The sequence below is a fragment of the Saccoglossus kowalevskii genome, chromosome 6 (assembly GCF_978046115.1).
Source record: "Saccoglossus kowalevskii chromosome 6, keSacKowa6.1, whole genome shotgun sequence".
Classification (NCBI taxonomy): Eukaryota; Metazoa; Hemichordata; class Enteropneusta; family Harrimaniidae; genus Saccoglossus; species Saccoglossus kowalevskii.
The window spans coordinates 7,135,036-7,160,165 of NC_140646.1; the positions used below are offsets into that span (position 1 = coordinate 7,135,036).

The following is a 25,130-nucleotide window of genomic DNA, read 5'->3' on the forward strand; positions in this document are numbered from 1 at the left end:
GTATCATTGTGTCATCAAGTCATTATGTTATCATTGTGTCATCAAGTCATTATGTTATTGTGTTATCAAGTCATTATGTTATCATTGTGTTATCAAGTCATTATGTTATTGTGTCATCATTGAGTCATTATGTTATCATTGTGTTATCAAGTCATTATATTATTATTGTGTCATCAAGTCATTATGTTATCAATGTGTCATGTCATTATGTTATCATTGTGTTATCAAGTCATTATGTTATCATTGTGTTATCAAGTCATTATATTATCATTGTGTCATCAAGTCATTATGTTATTATTGTGTTATCAAGTCATTATGTTTTCATTGTATCACCATGGCATTATGTTATCATTGTGTCATCAAATCATTATGTTATCATTGTGTCATCAAGTCATTATGTTATCATTGTGTCATCATTGAGTCATTATGTTATTATCGTGTCATTATGTTATCATTGTGTCATGTCATTATGTTATCAATGTGTCATCATGTCATTGTGTCATCAAGTCATTATGTTATCATTGTGTCATCAAGTCATTATGTTATCGTGTCATCAAGTCATTATATTATCATTGTGTCATCATTGAGTCATTATGTTATCATTGTGTTATCAAGTCATTATGTTATCATTGTGTTACCAAGTCATTATATTATCATTGTGTCATCAAGTCATTATGTTATCATTGTGTCATTATGTTATTATGTTATCATTGTGTCATCAAGTCATTACATTATCATTGTGTCATCAAGTCATTATGTTATCATTGTGTCACCATGGCATTATATTATCATTGTGTCATCAAGTCATTATGTTATCATTGTGTCATCAAGTCATTATGTTATCATTGTGTCATCATTGAGTCCTTATGTTATTATCGTGTCATTATGTTATCATTGTGTATTCAAGTCATTATGTTATCATTGTGTCATCAAGTCATTATGTTATCATTGTGTCATCAAGTCATTATGTTATCATTGTGTCATCAAGTCATTATATTATCACTGTGTCATCAAGTCATTATGTTATCATTGTGTCATCAAGTCATTATGTTATCATTGTGTCACCATGGCATTATATTATCATTGTGTCATCAAGTCATTATGTTATCATTGTGTCATCAAGTCATTATGTTATCATTGTGTCATCATTGAGTCATTATGTTATTATCGTGTCATTATGTTATCATTGTGTCATCAAGTCATTATGTTATCATTGTGTCATCAAGTCATTATATTATCACTGTGTCATCAAGTCATTATGTTATCATTGTGTCATCAAGTCATTATGTTATCATTGTGTCACCATGGCATTATGTTATAATTGTGTCATCAAGTCATTAGGTTATCATTGTGTCATCAAGTCATTGTGTTATCATTCTGTCATCATTATCATAATCACATTGTCATTGTGTCATCAAGTCATTAAGTTATCATTGTCGTTATCATTGTCATCATCACGTCATTATGTTATCATTGTGTCATGAAGTCATTATGTTATCATTGTCATCATGTCATTATGTTATCATTGTGTGATCATGTCATTATGTTATCATTGTGTCATCATGTCATTGTGTTATCATTGTGTCATCATGTCATTGTGTTATCATTGTGCCATCAAGTCATTATGTTATCATTGTCATCATGTCATTATGTTATCAATGTGTCATCATGTCATTATGTTATCATTATGTCATCAAGTCATTATATTATCATTGTGTCATCAAGTCATTATGTTATCATTGTGTCACCATGGCATTATGTTATCATTGTGTCATCAAGTCATTATGTTATCATTGTGTCATCAAGTCATTGGTGTTATCATTGTGTCATCATCAAGTCATTATGGTATCATTGTGTCATGGCATTATGTTATCATTGTGTCATCATGTCATTATGTTATCATTGTGTCATCAAGTCATTATGTTATCATTATGTTATCATTGTCATCATGTCATTATGTTATCAATGTGTCATGTCATTATGTTGTCATGTCATCAAGTCATTATGTTATCATTATGTCATCAAGTCATTATATTATCATTGTCTCATTGTGTTATGTCATTGTGTCATCATCACGTAATTGTGTTATCATTCTGTCATCATTATCATTGTCATAATCACATTGTCATTGTGTCATCAAGTCATGTTATCATTCTGTCATCATGTCATCATTGTGTTATCATTGTGTCATGTCATTGAGTTATCATTGTGTCATTATGTTATCATTGTGTCATCAAATCGTTATGTTATCATTCTGTCATTATGTTATCATTGTGTCATTGTGCTATCATTGTGTCATCATGTCATCATCACATCATTGTGTTATCATTCTGTCATCATTATCATTGTCATAATCACATTGTCATTGTGCCATCATCCTCATTGTGTATAGGATAAGATTGCAGAAAACAAGTCCAATGTTAGATAAAAGAATACTTCCTACCTTATGACATTTATAGTAATAATTATTAAGTTGTGGTAATCTGTTTATTGCACTGAATATCTTCACATACTCCTTGGCAGACTCTGCATTGTAAACAAATAATATCCATAATTTAGGCGAGGGTTCTCCAAACCCGCCTATTCACATAGTTCATACCAACCATAGACTATTTTGAACTGTAGGCATTAATTAGCGATTCTGACGGTGACGGAGAGATAGAATCTAGGTCAGGGGAAGCCCCATGACCCCGAGATTCTATTACCCCTTACGTCACGATTCACGAACCCAAGTGACCGAGGCCACATGGCAGCGCTATAGGCAGCCGTACAATCACTCTGGTTCTTTTCTCTCTGCCTCGAGGACTTAGACCAACGCTATGGAAAGAGTAGGTGGTTGTGGGGGGGGCAGAGTCTATGGTGGGTATGAACTATGTGAATAGGCGGGTTCGCCTAAATTCACTACGTTCAATTAACCACCATAGACTCCGGTCAGTCAAAATGACTATTTTGAACTGTAGGCAGAGTCAGACACTGATAGGTGGCAAGTTTTTCCGAGCAAACAGAAAAAATGATGAAAGTCTTTTCCCAGTCCGGGATGAAAACAAACTCAACACCCTAGTTAAGACCCAACAAGCAGCCTGTCGGCTGAGATAGCTCCGCTGTTAGCAATGCACATGGCAATTAAAGAACAGAAGATATCATTACAAAATGAACAAATATGAGAGAGGTCCACATGTAGTGCCTATATATGTAATAATATCAAAGCAATTGGACTTGTCGTTTTTAACAAGAAGTCGAAAATATCACTTTTTACCAAAAACGACAAAAATCTTCACCAAAATTAGAGAATTAAAGATATCATTACAAAATGAACAAATCTGAGAGAGGTCCACATGTAGTACCTATATATGTAATATCAAAGCAATCGGACTTACAGTTTTCAACAAGAAGTCAAAAATATCACTTTTTACCAAAAATGACAAAAATATTCACCAAAATTAGAGAATTGAAGATATCATCACGAAATGAACAAAACTGAGAAAGGTCTAAATGTAGTATCTATATAATTATGTAATATCAAAGCAATTGAAGTTTTGGTTTTTAACGAGAAGTCGAAAATATCACTTTTTACCAAAAATGACAAAAATATTCACCAAAATTAGAGAATTGAAGATATCATCACGAAATGAACAAAACTGAGAAAGGTCTAAATGTAGTATCTATATATGTAATATCAAAGCAATTGAAGTTTTGGTTTTTAACGAGAAGTCGAAAATATCACTTTTTACCAAAAATGACAAAAATATTCACCAAAATTAGAGAATTGAAGATATCATTACAAAATGAACAAATCTGAGAGAGATACACATGTAGTACCTATATATGTAATATCAAAGCAATTGCGGTTTTTAACAAGAAGAAAATATCACTTTTTACCAAAAATGACAAAAATATTCACCAAAATTAGAGAATTGAAGATATCATCACGAAATGAACAAATCTGAGAGAGGTCCACATGTAGTACCTATATATGTAATATCAAAGCAATCGGACTTACAGTTTTTAACAAGAAGTCGAAAATATCACTTTTTACCAAAAATGACAAAAATATTCACCAAAATTAGAGAATTGAAGATATCATCACGAAATGAACAAAACTGAGAAAGGTCTAAATGTAGTATCTATATATGTAATATCAAAGCAATTGAAGTTTTGGTTTTTAACAAGAAGTCGAAAATATCACTTTTTACCAACAAGCAGCCTCTCAGCTGAGATAGCTCCGCTGTTAGCAATGCACATTTCAATTATAGAACAGAAGATATCATTAGAAAATGAACAATACGTATAGTATCAATGCAATTGGACTTGTTGTTTTCAACAAGAATTCAAAAATATAATTTTTCACCATAAATGATTGTGGTTTTTAACAAGAAGAAAATATCACTTTTTACCAAAAATGACAAAAATATTCACCAAAATTAGAGAATTGAAGATATCATTACAAAATGAACAAATCTGAGAGAGATACACATGTAGTACCTATATATGTAATATCAAAGCAATTGCGGTTTTTAACAAGAAATCGAAAATATCACTTTTTACCAAAAATGACAAAAATATTCACCAAAATTAGAGAATTGAAGATATCATCACAAAATGAACAAATCTGAGAAAGGTCTACATGTAGTATCTATATATGTAATATCAAAGCAATCAGACTATTGGTTTTTTACAAGAAGTCGAAAATATCACTTTTTACCAAAAATTACAAAAATATTCACCAAAATTAGAGAATTGAAGATATCAACATGAAATGAACAAACCTAAGAGAGGTCTACCCAAGGTACATATTCACCAAGTATCAAAGCATTCAGGCTTGTAGTTTTCAAGAAGAAGTCGAAAAAGTAAAACATTGACACGGACGACGACGACAGACAATCAATCATATGATAAGCTCCGCTCGACAAAGTCGACAGCGGAGCTAAAAAGTAAAACATTGACACGGACGACGACGACAGACAATCACTCATATGATAAGCTCCGCTCGACAAAGTCGACAGCAGAGCTAAAAAAGGGTGGTGTCTTACCTTGCCTCGGGCTGGGTCAGCAAACCAAGACTGATGCGCTACGACGGGACCCAACCTAGAGAGACCTCTTTCAATGGATTTGGTGTCTTTTAGGTGGTAGTTGATGAAGACGTTCTGCGTTCTCCAGAAGCCTGCCCTCCATGTGTGCTCGAGGGGGGGGGGGCTGACGCTAGCACTAGCGAGTTAGCTATCGCACAGACCTCATGCGCTCGTACTTGGTGTCTCTGCAAGCTCTGTGCCGAGGAAGTTAAAGTATTATAAAAGTTGCAGTATCCTGCCTGCCTGGGCCATAACACAAAGATATGTGCCTGGCACCCCGTTCCAAATCCTTAGTACAATTTGGTTGTAACTCCGTGCTCGAACCAGGTAGAGAAGCAATTCCTCCTGACCCTCCGGGCAGACAAAATTTGACAGCCGGGGGATGACGATCGGGTGAGGATCGTGTCCTAGGATTTGGTTCAAGGCGAGAAACCCGATTCATGTGTTTAGCACAACTTGATTGTCTATAACGACAGTACATCATCCGAGAAGGACAATGCCCCCAGCTCTGGTCAACGCCTACCTGAGGCGAGGGCCAGTAGGAAGACTATTTTCCACGTCAAAAATTTGAGTGGTGCTGATTGGAGAGGCTCAAAGGGTGGTCTGCTTAGAGCAGACAACACAGCCGACGACTCCCAGGTGGGTGGCTCCCTTGTATGGGGTCTTGGCGTCTGGGAAACAGTAAATAGTCTCCTAATAATAGGACAATCGGCTAGTCTTGTTCCTGTACGTTTTAAGTGGTGGGGGACAAGACCGACCTGTAGCCAAGGATCGCTGAGTAGGTCAAACCCACTTCATCAAACAGGTGGACGAAGGAGCCTGCTACCTGGCCAATAGAGGAATGGTATGGATTAGTCTCCCTTCCGCTACACCTATCAGTGTATGCTTGCAGCCTAGAAATGTAGGCAGCATTGGTGGAATCCCTGTTCACCCTGGCCAGGATGTTGGCAGCCTGGTCAGATAAGGCTTTCGTATGTGCGGGTCTACTGAGACCCTCTATGCATGCTATGCATACCTGCTGGGCTCGTTGGTAGTGCGCCGTCTGGTTGGGATGACAGGTCCGGTAAGTCCGGAAGCACTGCTGGTGTTTCGACTGGCATTTCCAACAGAAGTGGAAACTAGGCCTTGCTTGGCCAAATGGGTGCGACCCATGATAATATGCGGGTGTGCACCTGTCGAAGTTTTCTCCGTTGCCCGGTGAACTAGCGGGAAGGGAGGAAATGCGTACACAACTAAGTGGATCCACGGGGTTAGCAAAGCGACCCTGGCCCAGGCTCCTGGAGATTTCAGCAGTATCCCGTAACAGGGTGTCACCACCTGGAAAGGTCCAGGGATCGGTCACTCGCTGTCTCCAAACTGGACTACACCGGCGCAATCTGTGTACATCAGGAATATGTGGCCATGGGTTCGGCAGTTGCGAGGAGGGAGGGGGGTTTGCTCCCTTCTCCCATGAGGTGAGTTCCCCAAGGCCTGAAGTAGTCGCTAAGTTGTGACCTGGCCACTCGCCGAGCACAAGTCTGTTCCCCTGGTTGCAGAGATGAGCATCAAACACGCTTCCCCTGCTGCCGGGTAGATGTCCGCCCAGGGAGGGCGAGAAGCCACCACCTGGCTCTTTCCTCCCTGGGGGCGCGCCACTACTCTTCCTTCCCATGGAAGGGTATGAGCGCTTACCTCCTGGCTGACTCTGGCTAGCGGACGACGCCCGAGGGCATTGTGTTTTCTGTGCTTGGGGTGCCCTTGGCAGGGCCAACTGACTAGCGGATTCGATCTGAACCCTCTGGTTAATTGCACTCCGAAGCTCCGAGACTGTACCCACCATTCCCTGCACAAAGAGGATGGAGGATGTCCAGTCTGCATCACTGAGGTGGGGACGTACCCCGACTCAGCTTGTCGGCGAAAACATGTGCGTCTAAGGCCGCGTCTCGTAGCACAGTAGTGGCCCCGGCCAAGAGAGGCAGGTGACACTAGGGGGTGTCGCAGGTAGATGTGCGGTGGCCCACCAGTAAAAATGTCGCCTGGTCTAGGAGGCTGGCGCGTTCTGCCTCAAAGGTCTCCAGAGTCCTGGGCACGCACAATGTGCTCAAGCAACTCTGCCCTCAGGGCTGGATGGGTCGTACTCGATTGGCAAGGACGCCCATGGAATGTGGCTGTCCCCCTTTGCCCGGTTTGCCAAATTCGTGGTACCGGGGTCTGGGGAAGGAGCCTTGGAATCCGGTTGGGGGCGTTTTGGTCTCATCCCACGCTATGGGGTCTGATCCCGAAACCACACCGACCGGGTAGCGTTTGGTTGGTTTGGAAGTGTTGCCTAATCTTATCCCCACTTGGGGGAGCTTAAGCGTTATATCCTTCGTGGCTGACCAATGTCGCCCATCAACACCGTTTGCGTGCTCTGCGCCCCACTCCGCACTCGGACGGACAGAGAGAGACGTGCTGACGGGGTTGCTTTGGATCCCGACGCCCGTGACCCCATAAGCGTTGAAGCAACCTTAGGTAGTCGCCTTAGGATCAAGGGTGGGATATCTACATCGTATCACTGGAATTGATGATACTCCGCATCACCCCAAAAGCGTGGCTCACCAAGTCATACGAATGGAAGACTCTGAGGTACCGCCCGGAATACCGGCTGTATCTGACGCGAGCGAACTGCGTTCTCCTTCACTTTAAATATGTGAGAGGGACCGTGTTTGACTGTGCGTCTCATGACAGGATCGGTTCCCTATGGGAACGAGATCGGAGGCTTGGCTGCCAGCACCCCTTTGGCATTCAGTGCCCGAGGCTCCAGAGGAGGCCCGGTGCAATTAGCCTGAGCCTCAGTCTCCCCCAAAAATAATGGGAGAGCCGCGGCTGTGAAAGGGGGTTCCCCGGAAGAGTAATGCAAACATGCTTTTGTGTTTCTTCCTGTTTGCCCACCGAAGGGACACAGTGGAGACAGCTTGCTCCGACTGCGTCTGATCTACCTGGCCTGCCAGGGACGCAATTGCCCCGACAGTCCTTCGACCAAAGCCCTCAACTTGGAGGCAAACCCGGCGCCGTGCTAGAAAGGGTTCACAGAGGGACCAGTAACGGGCCCCATAGGAGGAAAGCCTCCAGGGCACAGCCTCGCTGCAGCCAGTAAAATGGGGTAAACCATCGCCTGAAAAAACAGACTGTGAGGATGCCCTCCGATCAGTGGGGAAGACCGAGAAAAATATCGGTACCTCCACCATTGGGCCTCCTACTCGACGTCCCGGTACACAAAGCACCGGTAGTCGAGTGTGAGAACTTTCCACTCATGCAAAACACGCAACTCACTTTAACCGATTTGTTTACTGGACGCGCGACCTTGCTTTGACGCGATCAGTCTCAGCGATTTTGATGGCTCTGAAAGAAAATCTCAGGCCTCAGAACTCCAGTGAAAAAAACACACACCTTTATGCAAAAACCCCGAACCCCGAGCGCAGCTACGACAAAGTATCTCGGATACGGGTTCTATGCAGGTAAATTCTGAATATAACCACTGCACAATCGACTCGAAACACGAGGAGACCGAAAAGAAAACGGCAGCGAGCCCTGGTGCTGTCATTACATCTATAAATTGCTAAATACATTGTAAATAAAAGACGACATGCATGAGGGAAAAACGAAATACAGTTGTAAAAGGTGCCGCCGCGAAACCAGCAAGTGGTTACATAGTGGCGCCGGGTTTTAATCTCTTTGTTGTGAAAAATACTACACACAAAGGGGAAAACAACATGAGTGTAAAATTGACAAGAAAAACATATCCTACCAGCTACAATGCCAGATGCCATGCAGCGGCAACAACCCACGCTAGAAACCCGGACAGGAAAAAGCAACAGAGCCAGGCAGAGTCGCTCAGAATCATTCCCGACGAGACGGAGACGAAAGAAGAGTGATTGTACGGCTGCCTATGGCGCTGCCATGTGGCCTCGGTCACGTGGGTTTGTGATGTAAGGGGTAAAAGAATCTTGGGGTTATGGGGCTTCCCCTGACCTAGATTCTATCTCTCCGTCACTGGCAGAATCGCTGATTAATGCCTACAGTTCAAAATAGTCATTTTGACTGACCGGAGTCTATGGTGGGTAATTGAACGTAGTGAATTTACTTGTATATCACACTATGATGGGCTGTACACATCAAGTGAGTATATTTTGTTATCACACGTCTCTGTTTGATCCAAATCTTTCACTCTAGCCTGACGCCAAAATTAGAATACTATCATAATGGTAGTGTGATGGCTGTAACTGCATTAACTTGAATTACAGGTTAATTGGTCACTTTTGGAGATTTTAGTTGAAAAGTTAGAAACAAGAATAAAGTTTACTTACCTAGTGAATGTTTGTTGAACGCAGTGATCAGCTGGGGGCTGACAAGCGTTTCAAGTCGGTTCTTTAAAGTCTCAAGATACTGAGCCCTCTCTTCATAGTCCCCACAGTGAGCCAATAAACTCTAATAAACACAATTATATACTAATTTTCAGAAAAAACATCAATTATATCAACATATGTGCTGAATATTGCATTACAAAGGTGAGCTGATTATTTAAACAAACATCATCTGAGATCTATTTATTTAATATGCATATACACAAGTAGTTGTATGCTTGAGAAGGAGAAAATAAAAAAATAGCTAGTAAAAGTATTTCAAATATGCAAACAACATTCATGAGAAACATTTCACAGTTGAATATGACATGAATAGTCAATGTCAAACATGACAGCCAGCCCACTGTATACATATGTTATTAACAAATTCAACATAGTAACCAAGACGACCAAATAGTAACATAAGTTATACTTCAGTTCTTACCAGGCTGTGCTGCATTGCTAGTAACTTTTTGGCAATCTAAAAAAAATATACAAACAGATAATAAAAAATAAGTAATGTATGACAAGAGTTTTGAAGATTTATTTGCAAAATGACAAAGTGAATGATGTCTATCACTGTACTATACTAGAACAGTATGTGTTATGGTCATCACAACATGACTTCAGGACTTTATCAAATGACATGTGTTAATACATAGAGAAAACACTTTCACAACTTAAGGTAGAGATGCAGTTTACCTGACAGGTATTTTAATTAGTTGATTAGGAAACCAAGATGACCTCCATTGTCCACAAAACTATATATTTTCGGAAAGCTTATTGTATGAATTTTAAAATGTTGTTATTATTTTTCTTTTATGGACACACTGTAGTTTGAAATATGCACAAAAATGTGCTTTTTTGGTCAAAAGTGATTTAAAAAAAATTAGCTTAGGGTCAAAGCGTCTAGGAGCTATTTTTTTTCAAAGTTCTGGGATGTGCACTGAAAAGAAGCTGAGATAATTGCTAATTTGCATAACAATTCATTCAGTAAGAAGTTTGCTCATGCTCATCATTAAAATGGCTGTAACTGTTCCAAATTTAAATGTATTATCGTTTTGTTAAAAGCTAACTATAGTGCATATTATGTGACATCAGATAATAACTCACAGCATGGACATCCTGTGATTGGAACAAGTCATCAATATCAGCCATCAATGTAGTCCAGTTATCTGCTTCCTGCAGAAAAACAAAAATCATAGAAAATTATAAATTACTGTAGGTTCAAAATAATAACTTTGTAAATTATATAAATTGGAATACTATATACTATACATACCTTGAGTGCACTTGAAGCTGACTGCATTCTAGATTTGATTACATCCAATTCTAATAACATCTGCATAGACTGAGCAGTGTCTTGTTCAACCTAATAACAAAATTATTCAACAAAGTCTTGATATGTTTTAAGTAATTATTTCATATCATTGTTTCAGTTAACCATGTTGACTGCAAGATCTCGTGTAATGCGCGAAAGTCTGGGATAAAAAAAATGTTTTTATAGTTTTTTTGTTATGTCGAAATGACTACACGTATATGTCGAAATGACTACACGTATATGTCGAAATGACTACACGTATATGACAAAATGACTACACATACATGTATATGCCGAAATGACTACACGTATATGCCGAAATGACTACACGTATATGTCGAAATGACTACACGTATATGACAAAATGAATACATGTATATGACAAAATGACTACACATAAATGTCGAACTGACTACACGTATATGTCGAACTGACTACACGTATATGTCAAAATGACTACCTGTATATGACGAAATGACTACACATATACATTGTGTATGTTGAAATGACTACATGTATATGTCGAAATGACTACATGTATATGTCGAAATGACTACATGTATATGTCGAAATGACAACATGTATATGTCGAAATGACTACCGGATATGTCGAAATGACTACACGTATATGTTGAAATGACTACACGTATACATTGTGTATGTTGAAATGACTACATGTATATGTCGAAATGACTACACGCATATGACGAAATGACTACACGTATATGACGAAATGAATACATGTATATGTCGAAATGACTACATGAATATGTCGAAATGACTACACGTATACATTGTGTATGTTGAAATGACTACACGTATACAGTACTCATTTCGCCCAACCTCCTGCCCGCTTCCGAGTTTCGATTGCTTTTTTTTCGCTTGCTTTGTTCAATTTGACCGGACAATTTCCGCTTTTACAGTTCATTACCTATTGTTTCATGTACAAGTGTGTCATTTTTGTTTTTATGATGTTAAAAGAAGAATAAATACAATCGGAAATTTATAGAACGGCCGTTGAAAAAATACGGTGGATCACACTGCCATATAAAATTGGTAACATACATAACAAACATGTGAAATCAAATACGACACTGACACAGACACAACTAATATAAAAAATAAAACTATCTATTTTTGGTGGAGAATGAAAAATGTCTACTGTAGAGTACGGTATTCGTCGAGTAACCGTGTGTAGAATGACGGTTGCCTTGCACGCATGGTTTGGGTTTAACGTGGGTCAAGTTGTAGTTATGTAAATCCATGGCACTTATAACAATATTGAAGAATATCTGCAGGAATAGTAAGACTGTGAAAAAAACGACCAATTGATTGTTATAGAATGGCCGTACTGTACAATTTGTCAAACAAATACAATAATTGCTAATGTAATGTCGGCCGGCACCCATCTTACTTGTCCGAAGTTATCAAAGCCGACATCAATAATAATAACTTTATTACACTACTAAAAAACCTTCAGAGGGTTTTTGTATGGTAAGGAACATAAATACATACAATACATAAGAGATAAAAATAAAATGTTAGTAAAATAAAATAAAAGAAATAAATTAATTACTTTCTGTGGTTTTAAAAATTGTGCTCTTTAAGTATTTTGCTAAAGCTATATTATTCTCCATAATCTTTTTAAATATGGAATTCACATCCATTGTGTAAATATTTATTGAACACTCATCAAACAGTTTTTTTCTTTGTTCTATATAGCCAGTACAAAATAGCAGGAAATGTTTTTCATCTCCTAATGCTTTAGTGTTACATTTATTACAGTGTCTATTTTCTAATTCTATTTTGGGCTTTGTTCTTCTACCTAATTCTATTTCTAAGTTGTGGTCACTCAGACGGAATTTTGAAAGCATTTTCCTGAGGCTGAAATTTGAAATGTTTTGCAAATAATTTTCCATATTATAGCTTACTTTGAATAGTTTGTATGTTCTCAGTTTTGTTCCCCTATTTTCATTGGTTTCACTGAAATTTAGTTTTTCTCTCCATCTTTGAATATAAAACTCAGATAGTCTGAGTTTTACTTTTTTTAGTATTTGATTCCAATTTTCTATATTGTGATCATTTTTTATTTTAATTAGATCATGTCCCAGTGTAGCATTAATAGTCCTTACCCAGTTTGAATTAATTTTTATCATTTCATCCAGGGCTAATTTTAAAATGTGATTATCTGGCAGACTATATAGTCTATGGCAGTATTTAATTTGAGCCAAATTAATTTTTAATTTTACTGGTAACCTACCAAGTTCTGCTTTCAAACCACTAATTGGCGTCATTTTACTCACTCCTAGGATAAACCTGTAAAAATGACTGCAAACTTGCTCTAAACTGTTACTGTCAGTTGTGATTTCATTGGCCCAGATTTCTGCACCATACATGAGTATAGGTGAAATTAATTGGTCGAAAATTTTCAAACTAAGTGCTGGTGAGATTATTTTGTGGTTTAAGACTGTTTGTCTGATGCTGAAAAGAGCCTTCATTGATTTATTTTTTAACATAGATAAGTTTGTTTTAAATTTTCCATTTGAAGTAAATATTGCCCCTAAATAGCATAACTCGCTAACAGCTGTTATGTCTTGGTTGTTGATTTTAAAATTCATGTTTTTAATCAGTCTGTTGCTGCAATTAAATACCATGACTTTAGTTTTCTTTACGTTTACTTCTAAATTCCAATTTATACAATAGTCATTTAATTTGTTCAGACAGCTTTGTAGGCCGTCTTCCGTTTCTGAAATAAGTGCAAGGTCATCTGCATATTGGATGCAATTTATAGGTTTCTCGCCCATTAGAACTGGTTTATCAATTTGATCCCCAAATAATTCTGGCAGATCGTTCAGAAAAATGTTAAATAAAGTTGGTGATAAATTGCAGCCTTGCTTAACTCCACAGGTAGACTGAAATCCATCAGTTATACCCTCTGACAATTTAATTTTATATTTAATATCCTTATACATAGATTTTATTATTTCATAAAAGTTCCCCGTGATACCACTGTTTTGTAACTTCAGAAAGAGTGCATCCCTCCAGATGCTGTCGAAAGCCTTTCTAAAGTCAACAAAACATGTGTATAACCGTCTTCCAGAACTGCTGCTTTTATTTTTATTATAAATTGTTTTTTCAACTGCTGTTTTTAACAGGAAAATTGCGTCTGTCGTTCTCCTGTCTTTCCTAAAGCCAAACTGCATGTCGGTAAATAATTTATTTTCTTCCAAGTATGTGGTCAATCTTTGATTCATTATGCCAGTAAATAGTTTTGAGAGACAACTTGTTAATGCAATAGCTCTATAATTACCAAGATTTAATTTGTCGCCTGATTTGTGTAGTGGAACAAGAATCGTAGATTTCCAGGTTGCAGGAAATTTTCCACTATCTAGAATACAGTTGAAAAGTTTCTGTAAACATCTTATCATTAACTTATTTTTGGTTTTCAACATTTCATTGGCAATGCTGTCATCAGCAGCTGATTTATTGTTTTTTAGTTTGCTAACAGCGCTAAGAATTTCTTTGTATGTGATATTTGAGTTTAGATATTGGTTGGGAATTTGTCGCATTTCTTTTTCTATAAGATTATTTTGTAACTCATGATTTTTAATGTTTGTTTTATTATAGAGTTTTGAAAAATGATCAATCCAATTTTTTCCGGATATTGTTGTGTCTTGATTTTTGGTCTTTTGATTACGTAGGCTTTTCAGCACAGACCAGTACTCATTTTGGTTGGCACTGTCAATGGAGATTGGGTTTTTTAACTAGGCGGCTCGTTATATAATAAAGGATTCAAATTTTGCAGGCTATTCCGTTTTGCGAAACTCTGGGCGAAATACTTCCATGAGCTAAACGTAGTTCATTTACAGCTAAAACAAAGTCAGCTTGTACATTAAATTGTGAGACACGACAAAACAAACGCTACCAGTGATAGATTACGTGAATAAAAGAACAAAATAAACGCAATCAAAGGCGCCGACCACACGCGTTGGAAATAAATAGAACGCGTTGCGAAGAGGAATCGCACCTGCATCTCGACGACGTCTCCGGTCTTGAGCAGGGTTTGGCACGTCTTGGAGGAAAAATTGAAAGTTAAAAAGGAATCAGTGTCGGGGAACCATTCACAATGTTTGCATGAAAAAACCCACGCGAAAGCGTTTTTTTTCCTGTTACAAACACTATGGTACCTGAATCCCGATTAATTCATAAATATGAATCGGTAAGGGTCAATTTCCTGCAATCCTTCAGGATAGCCTTGAGTGGAGATTGAATTTGCCTTCGAAAATCTTTCTAACGATGACCTGGAAGATTGCCATGATTGAGTGCCACAATTTCTGTTTTAAGATTTATTCGGTATAATAATACACATGTTCACCGAACAGAGGTGGACATACAGTTTTATCGACCGAAGAGCTCATTGTCAACCGAGGCGAAGCACTACGATAAAGACTTTCCGTTCCCAATAAATAATAATAAAAAAAAAGACTTCCCGTTCCCGACATTATGAAATTCTTTTGTCTTTTCTGGGAGGAAAACCCTGAAAAAAAAACTGATCAGAAATTTATATTAAGAACAATTCATAACGAACTGTATTACATATGTACCCATAAATTATTTTCATAATTACTGATTACACACGAATATTACAGAAAAAAATAATTTGCTATATTATATATATTTGTGTCTTTTATTTGTTTTGAATTGTTACTGAAAAGAGCTGGATGAAATTACAAACTATGTAGTGTGTTCGACAACTCATGTATGAACAATAACATTAATAAATATGATTTTACTTGGTAAAAATATTGTATTTTTCTACATAAAAACAAAAGAATTTCACAATGTCGAAAACGGAAAGTCTTTATTACCATAGTGTTGTTGGTAATAGTTGAAAATGAAACATCCACATGAACCTGCTCATATGAGGTCGAAGGAGTCTCTGTTTTCAATAGCCGGATACATCTAACTGTGTCATCGCTAAGTTTCCTGGGTGGATCACGAGCTCTGTTCCTTGTTTGCACGTTATCATGTTCACACAATCGCAGACATTATTTGTAAGGGTGCCCATTGAAATGGCACATTTTCTTGATGTTTTAGCGGGTACTCCGCGGGTATATGGCTTGTTCTCACTCAGCATAATTTTCCTTGAGTTCACTCATTGCTTTCCCACATGCATTTCTCGTTCTTTGATGCTAACTTTTTTTGCACTCTAATATGTTGTTGTTTTTGTCTTTCTAAACATCAAGTTTATTTTTGATTGAATTCAACGAGATCGTTTGAATTTTGAATTTGATGACGAATCGAATTTATCCACTTTTACAGTGATCAATATTGCGTTCGAGTAATTACCGTATTAACCCCGGGCACGCCCCCCTCCCTGTTTTCACAAAAGTTACATGTTGGGGACATCCTCGGTTAAACGCCCAGGGTGATTTTTAGCCAAGAACGGGGTCAACAATAAAGTTTTGTCAAAAACGAACGCGCTTGATTTATTTAAATAGTGTGTTTGTTACGGTAGTTCTCTTGTTGGTGTGTGTGGTGGCCCTGAAAAGGGCCGTTTTGTTTGTGTTTTTACGTAAAAACTCATTGGAACGTAAGACGAACCATGCAGCGCACATGTTCTGCTTCTCTTCATTCACGATGAATCCAATATTGCAATATCGCAATAATCCATACCTTGGTGATTGGTTTGAAGCAATTAGCTTTGGTTTCAAAACGTAGCATTTCGCTAACTGTGAATCCATAACAGGAGCTAGCACTTTTGTGACATCACGTCGTAAACTTGCTACTTTCTTTCCATCCTTCATCACAGCTATGGCATTACGGTCATGTGGATTATTTTTCTGTCATTGAAGAAAAAACATTTTGCCGACCTCAAGTCCATTACGATAACCATAATGAGGATAGCCGACGATGGGAACTTGTTGCATCATTGTGGGTGCGTGAATAAATCATGTTAATGAGGTCAACCAGAGTTTATTTTCAGTCTGTTTTTTATGTATCGCCATTTGGATATGTTTATGTATTCACAATAAACATTTCACATCAGTAATAAAAGGTTTATTTGTTTCATAACCCTGTCTGCTATTCTTCAGGAATTACGATGCGATGTATCAATACGTGCGTGAACAAAATTATGCTAATGAGGTCATCGCCATCATGGATTACAAGCGGTAGTTTTTCCTGGCCGTTTCGACTTGCACTGTTCACGGTTACTAAAAAGGTAATCGTGCATTGATTACAATACTTACCATACTTTGTAGCCATACAACTTCATTTGCTGACATAAAACAAGTTTTAATCTTGTCTTAGTGTTCCCACAGTTCTTGACCGAGTGCTCACGTTTATTGAAACCTCGCATAAATCAAGAAATAAGTTTGTGTACAAAGTGTACGAAAGCATTTCTTTATTTGACCTTATCATACGATCACAAAAACAACTTTTTAAAATCTTTTTTGGGGTGGTCCTCGGGTAAGCGCCCACCCCCAATTTTTCCCGATTTTGTATGTTCAGGCCCCTGGGCGCGTGCCTGGGGTAATACGGTACAAGCCTGATTTACGTTTTTTCTTGTGGTGTTTTTCGTCAATGTATTAAATATAAGTGCTTTGGGAAATAGCATAATTATATTGCGTGAAAGTGAAGAGTCTGATGAAGCTGCCAGTGTGTCACAACATGTTTTATTTATTTCCAACGCGCGTGGTCGGCTCCTCTGATTGTATTTTTATTTTTGCGAAATGTATCACTGGCTGAGTTTGTTTTGTTTTATGTTTTCCTCTCTTTCATTTTTCGTCCGGCTGCTGCCAATCCAATAATTCGTTGCCGCATGTACTCAGACAAGCGATTAATCGTCACAGTCATTATACTAGTAGTTTAAGTCCAATTGATTTGCAGAAATTCAGCTATGCGATGATTATATGTGCAGTTTTGTTTTGCGCACCTAGACACAAGCAAAAGTTAACCCGATAGATTTTCTGAACTACAGCATTCGTATTACTTATGCAAATTGAGTAAGGGTCATAGTGTGAGTTGTGTTCGCAAATAACAAAGTGTCAAATTATTTTGAGCGCTGTTCGGAATAAATTTAGTCAAAATCACACGCAGAAACACACACACAACACACAAATACTAGTACTCAATACATATCACGATTGATTGACCAGTTATATAGCTGCTTGAACTACACACACAAAGACGTAAATATGTAAATACAGGTCACAGTTCGACTTGCGTAGCAAATGTTACAATGTGTCAAGTGATTTGAAAGAGTCCTTGTCCCCCTTCCCAATACAGAGAAGCAATACGCATTGTATTTTGAATCGTCATTAAAACCTAAATTTATTACGAATAAAAACACAAGTTTATAGATACAATGTACGATCATCGTTACTCCAGTGGTCAGTTGGCAAGCGGATGATGTTTCTCAAGCCAGCATAGCAAGAGCGAGCGAACAAATGCGAGCGAGCGAACAAAAGTGAGCGGAAAAAAAAACGGTCGGAAAGCAGCGAGCGGTCGGAAATTAAGCGATAAGCGGTCGTAAAAAAACCAATAAAAGCGGGAGGTTGGGCGGAATGAGTACTGTACATTGTGTATGTCGAAATGACTACACGTATATGTCGAAATGACTACATGTATATGTCGAAATGACTACACGTATATGTCGAAATGACTACACGTATACATTGTGTATGTCGAACTGACTACATGTATATGTCGAAATGACTACACGTATATGTCGAAATGACTACATGTATATGTCGAAATGAATACACGTATACATTGTGTATGTCGAAATGACTACACGTACTGTAGAATACTTTATTTTCGCTTGGAATTTATTTTCGCTATTTCGGTGAAAATAAAATCCAGCGAATATACTTTTTTTTCTATATTTCACATTAAACTCATCAATGTCAGTGAAAATAAATTCCATACAAAACGCCCAAAAAGCCTTTTCAGCGAAAATTTATTCCAGCTTAAATAAAGTATTCCACAGTATATGTCGAAATGACTACACGTGCATTTCAGAAAGGAATATGGCATTGAGTTACTTCATCTTCATCAAAATAGACCATCATTAAATGTCTATATTTTTAAATGTGGAAATACCAACAAAATAGTTTTGCTTTTTTGAATACCATGCAATGTTTTGATGCCACTAAGACTGATTTTACGTTCAATTCATGCAGTGACCAAAATATATGTGATTGTTATGGGCTGATAGATATAAACAAGGACCACAGAACTGTAATATTGACCTTTTTAATATCTTCTTTCACCATCTGCATCTGTTCTTGGAGGAAAGCTGCTTCCTGTCTGACAGCTTCCACATCTCTTAATACACGTGGAAAGTTCTGAAGCGCTTGCTGACTGGTTTCTTCAAGAGAATTATTGACTTCCTAAACAGCAGTGAACAAAATATATTCCTAGTAATATATTAGATCACATTTTTCTGATACTATTATTTACCACATTATAAGTTATTTTGTACAAACTGTAATGTAATGGTAGCGTAACTGATATGTCAGGCTAGTATAATGGTAACTGATGTGTCAGGCTAGTATAATGGTAACTGATATGTCAGGCTAGTATAATAGTAACTGATATGTCATGCTAGTATAATAGTAACTGATATGTCATGCTAGTATAATGGTAACTGATATGTCAGGCTAGTATAATAGTAACTGATATGTCATGCTAGTATAATAGTAACTGATATGTCATGCTAGTATAATGGTTACTGATATGTCATGCTAGTATAATGGTAACTGATATGTCAGGCTAGTATAATGGTAACTGATATGTCAGGCTAGTATAATAGTAACTGATATGTCAGGCTAGTATAATAGTAACTGATATGTCATGCTAGTATAATAGTAACTGATATGTCATGCTAGTATAATGGTAACTGATATGTCATGCTAGTATAATGGTTACTGATATGTCATGCTAGTATAATGGTAACTGATATGTCAGGCTAGTATAATGGTAACTGATATGTCAGGCTAGTATAATGGTAACTGATATGTCATGCTAGTATAATGGTTACTGATATGTCATACTAGTATAATGGTAACTGATATGTCAGGCTAGTATAATGGTAACTGATATGTCAGGCTAGTATAATGGTAACTGATATGTCATGCTAGTATAATGGTAACTGATATGTCAGGCTGGTATAATAGTAAATGATATGTCATGCTAGTATAATGGTAACTGATATGTCAGGCTAGTATAATGGTAACTGATATGTCAGGCTAGTATAATGGTAACTGATATGTCATGCTAGTATAATGGTAACTGATATGTCAGGCTAGTATAATGGTAACTGATATGTCAGGCTAGTATAATGGTAACTGATATGTCAGGCTAGTATAATAGTAAATGATATGTCATGCTAGTATAATGGTAACTGATATGTCAGGCTAGTATAATGGTAACTGATATGTCAGGCTAGTATAATGGTAACTGATATGTCGTGCTAGTATAATGGTAACTGATATGTCAGGCTAGTATAATGGTAACTGATATGTCGTGCTAGTATAATGGTAACTGATATGTCAGGCTAGTATAATGGTAACTGATATGTCAGGCTAGTATAATGGTAACTGATATGTCAGGCTAGTATAATGGTAACTGATATGTCAGGCTAGTATAATAGTAACTGATATGTCATGCTAGTATAATGGTAACTGATATGTCATGCTAGTATAATAGTAACTGATATGTCAGGCTAGTATAATAGTAACTGATATGTCGTGCTAGTATAATGGTAACTGATATGTCGTGCTAGTATAATGGTAACTGATATGTCAGGCTAGTATAATGGTAACTGATATGTCATGCTGGTACATGTATAATGGTAACTGATATGTCATGCTAGTATAATGGTAACTGATATGTCAGGCTAGTATAATGGTAACTGATATGTCAGGCTAGTATAATGGTAACTGATATGTCATGCTAGTATAATGGTAACTGATATGTCATGCTGGTACATGTATAATGGTAACTGATATGTCATGCTAGTATAATGGTAACTGATATGTCAGGCTAGTATAATGGTAACTGATATGTCAGGCTAGTATAATGGTAACTGATATGTCATGCTAGTATAATGGTAACTGATATGTCAGGCTAGTATAATGGTAACTGATATGTCAGGCTAGTATAATAGTAACTGATATGTCGTGCTAGTATAATGGTAACTGATATGTCGTGCTAGTATAATGGTAACTGATATGTCATGCTAGTATAATGGTAACTGATATGTCAGGCTAGTATAATGGTAACTGATATGTCAGGCTAGTATAATGGTAACTGATATGTCAGGCTAGTATAATGGTAACTGATATGTCATGCTAGTATAATAGTAACTGATATGTCAGGCTAGTATAATGGTAACTGATATGTCAGGCTAGTATAATAGTAACTGATATGTCAGGCTAGTATAATGGTAACTGATATGTCAGGCTAGTATAATGGTAACTGATATGTCAGGCTAGTATAATAGTAACTGATATGTCAGGCTAGTATAATGGTAACTGATATGTCATGCTGGTACATGTATAATGGTAACTGATATGTCATGCTAGTATAATGGTAACTGATATGTCAGGCTAGTATAATGGTAACTGATATGTCATGCTAGTATAATAGTAACTGATATGTCAGGCTAGTATAATAGTAACTGATATGTTGTGCTAGTATAATGGTAACTGATATGTCAGGCTAGTATAATGGTAACTGATATGTCGTGCTAGTATAATGGTAACTGATATGTCATGCTGGTATAATGGTAATTGATATGTCAGGCTAGTATAATGGTAACTGATATGTCAGGCTAGTATAATAGTAACTGATATGTCATGCTAGTATAATGGTAACTGATATGTCAGGCTAGTATAATGGTAACTGATATGTCATGCTAGTATAATAGTAACTGATATGTCAGGCTAGTATAATAGTAACTGATATGTCGTGCTAGTATAATGGTAACTGATATGTCGTGCTAGTATAATGGTAACTGATATGTCAGGCTAGTATAATGGTAACTGATATGTCATGCTGGTACATGTATAATGGTAACTGATATGTCATGCTAGTATAATGGTAACTGATATGTCAGGCTAGTATAATGGTAACTGATATGTCATGCTGGTACATGTATAATGGTAACTGATATGTCAGGCTAGTATAATGGTAACTGATATGTCATGCTAGTATAATGGTAATTGATATGTCAGGCTAGTATAATGGTAACTGATATGTCAGGCTAGTATAATGTAACTAATATAGTCGATTTGTGTTTACTACAGGTAGGTCAATGATTACCAAATCGTGCAAGTGGAATTAATAAACACTTTACTACACTGTTAGATGCAAATACTACCAGTAGATATAGTGTAGATATAGTATAGCCCTTACCTGTATGAATAGTTGTAGCTTTGTGACAAGAGTTGATGCCAACGCCTGTAGGGTGAAAATAAGACAGTTATTTCAGACAATAGTCCAGTATTAAAATAACAACCATGAAGTCTGGGAATTAGTGTCACATTAAGCATTCTAGATGTAAGAACGATTGGATTTATGCAAATGAATTTTACATTGCATTCTTAAAACTTCGACAAATTTATATTGATGCATCACACTATCTCCATGCATAACATGTTTTAGGATGCATCACATTAACTTCATGCAAAACAGATTTTAGGATGCATTCACACACAAAATCAAATTGATGCATCACACTATCTCCATGCATAACATGTTTTAGGATGCATCACATTAACTTCAAGAAAAACAGATTTTAGGATGCATTCACACACAAAATCACATTGATGCATCACACAAACTTGATGCATAACACGTTTTAGAATGCATCACATTAACTTCAAGAAAAACAGATTTTAGGATGCATTCACACACAAAATCACATTCATGCATCACACAAATTTGATGCATAACATGTTTCACGATGCATCACATTAACTTCATGCAAAAGAGATTTTAGGATGCATTCACACACAAAATCACATTGATGCATCACACAAACTTGATGCATAACACGTTTTAGAATGCATCACATTAACTTCATTCAAAACAGATTTTAGGATGCATTCACACACAAATTCACATTGATGCATCACACAAACTTGATACATAATACGTTTTAGGATGCATCACATTAATTTCATGCAAAACAGATTTTAGGGTGCATTCACACACAAAATCACATTGATGCATCACACAAACTTGATACATAATACGTTTTAGATGCATCACATTAACTTCATGCGAAACAGATTTTAGGATGCATTCACACAAAATCACATTGATGCATCACACAAACTTGATGCATAATATGTTTTAGGATGCATCACATTAACTTCATGCAAAACAGATTTTAGGATGCATTCACACACAAAATCAAATTGATGAATCACATTATAAAGTTCATACATAACAGGTTTTAAGATGCATTCACACACACAAAATGTATGCAGGAAATAGCTTCATTATGTCACTGATCAGTTTCATACTAGCATGTCAACTAACACAAGGATTTCATTTCACACTATTCCAGATCACTGACCTATTCCAGCTGAATTACCAAAGTTAGTTAAAGACAAATCATAAGTTTTTATATTTTATTTGCATGTGATTGCTTTGGAATCAGGCTTCAATAATATAAATTATTTTGATAGTCAATGCAAAATCATTTCCTTATTCATGGTTTATGTCCAGGAGACAAGGAGAAACAACTAGAATACATTTGCTCTGGTCACATACAATGTAAGTATGTCACTGAAACATTGCTTACTTACATCTTTCTGTTGGGGTGTGTCTCTTTGAGTTCGAAATGCAGCATTCACCCACTCTTTGACATCAAAATTGTCATCAAGGAACTTGGAAAAATCCTGTGAATTGATACATGTAATGTACATAATGTGATTTAATCATTGCATTTGCATCAATACAATAATCAGAATTTCAAAATGTCTGGAAATAAGAGAAGTTAAGCTACATTTGGAAAAGTAAATATTAAATTTTGCAAACAAATCTTACAAATAAAAAAGAATATGGCAGCATACATGTATGCAGAAGTAGGACAATACCCACTCTGTTAACAATGAATATGGCAGCATACATGTACATGTATGCAGAAGTAGGACAATACCCACTCTGTTAACAATGAATATGGCAGCATATGCAGAAGTAGGACAATACCCACTCTGTTAACAAAGAATATGGCAGCATATGCAGAAGTAGGACAATACCCACTCTGTTAACAAAGAATATGGCAGCATATGCAGAAGTAGGACAATACCCACACTGTTAACAAAGAATATGGCAGCATATGCAGAAGTAGGACAATACCCACTCTGTTAACAAAGAATATGGCAGCATATGCAGAAGTAGAACAATACCCACTCTGTTAACAAAGAATATGGCAGCATATGCAGAAGTAGGACAATACCCACTCTGTTAACAAAGAATATGGCAGCATATGCAGAAGTAGAACAATACCCACTCTGTTAACAAAGAATATGGCAGCATATGCAGAAGTAGAACAATACCCACTCTGTTAACAAAGAATATGGCAGCATATGCAGAAGTAGAACAATACCCACTTTGTTAACAAAGAATATGGCAGCATATGCAGAAGTAGAAAAATACCCACTCTGTTAACAAAGAATATGGCAGCATATGCAGAAGTAGAACAATACCCACTCTGTTAACAAAGAATATGGCAGCATATGCAGAAGTAGAACAATACCCACTCTGTTAACAAAGAATATGGCAGCATATGCAGAAGTAGAACAATACCCACTCTGTTAACAAAGAATATGGCAGCATATGCAGAAGTAGAACAATACCCACTTTGTTAACAAAGAATATGGCAGCATATGCAGAAGTAGGACAATACCCACTCTGTTAACAAAGAATATGGCAGCATATGCAGAAGTAGAACAATACCCACTCTGTTAACAAAGAATATGGCAGCATATGCAGAAGTAGAACAATACCCACTCTGTTAACAAAGAATATGGCAGCATATGCAGAAGTAGAACAATACCCACTTTGTTAACAAAGAATATGGCAGCATATGCAGAAGTAGAACAATACCCACTCTGTTAACAAAGAATATGGCAGCATATGCAGAAGTAGAACAATACCCACTCTGTTAACAAAGAATATGGCAGCATATGCAGAAGTAGAACAATACCCACTCTGTTAACAGCAGCATATGCAGAAGTAGGACAATACCCACTCTGTTAACAAAGAATATGGCAGCATATGCAGAAGTAGAACAATACCCACTCTGTTAACAAAGAATATGGCAGCATATGCAGAAGTAGAACAATACCCACTCTGTTA

At 37.0% G+C, this 25,130-nt stretch overlaps 1 protein-coding gene across 1 annotated transcript in view; it reads right to left on the minus strand.

Moving 5' to 3' along the window:
• LOC102803002 (conserved oligomeric Golgi complex subunit 7-like) overlaps positions 1-25,130 on the minus strand; it is a gene marked incomplete at its 5' end in the record, with an annotated part of 73,194 nt that overhangs the window by 45,971 nt on the left and 2,093 nt on the right. The window contains 8 exons of the mRNA XM_085499993.1: positions 2,444-2,526; positions 9,395-9,515; positions 9,876-9,911; positions 10,544-10,612; positions 10,713-10,802; positions 19,007-19,147; positions 22,176-22,220; positions 23,576-23,668. Coding sequence (XP_085356119.1) covers positions 2,444-2,526; positions 9,395-9,515; positions 9,876-9,911; positions 10,544-10,612; positions 10,713-10,802; positions 19,007-19,147; positions 22,176-22,220; positions 23,576-23,668 — 678 coding nt within the window. The remainder of the gene's footprint in view (positions 1-2,443; positions 2,527-9,394; positions 9,516-9,875; positions 9,912-10,543; positions 10,613-10,712; positions 10,803-19,006; positions 19,148-22,175; positions 22,221-23,575; positions 23,669-25,130) is intronic.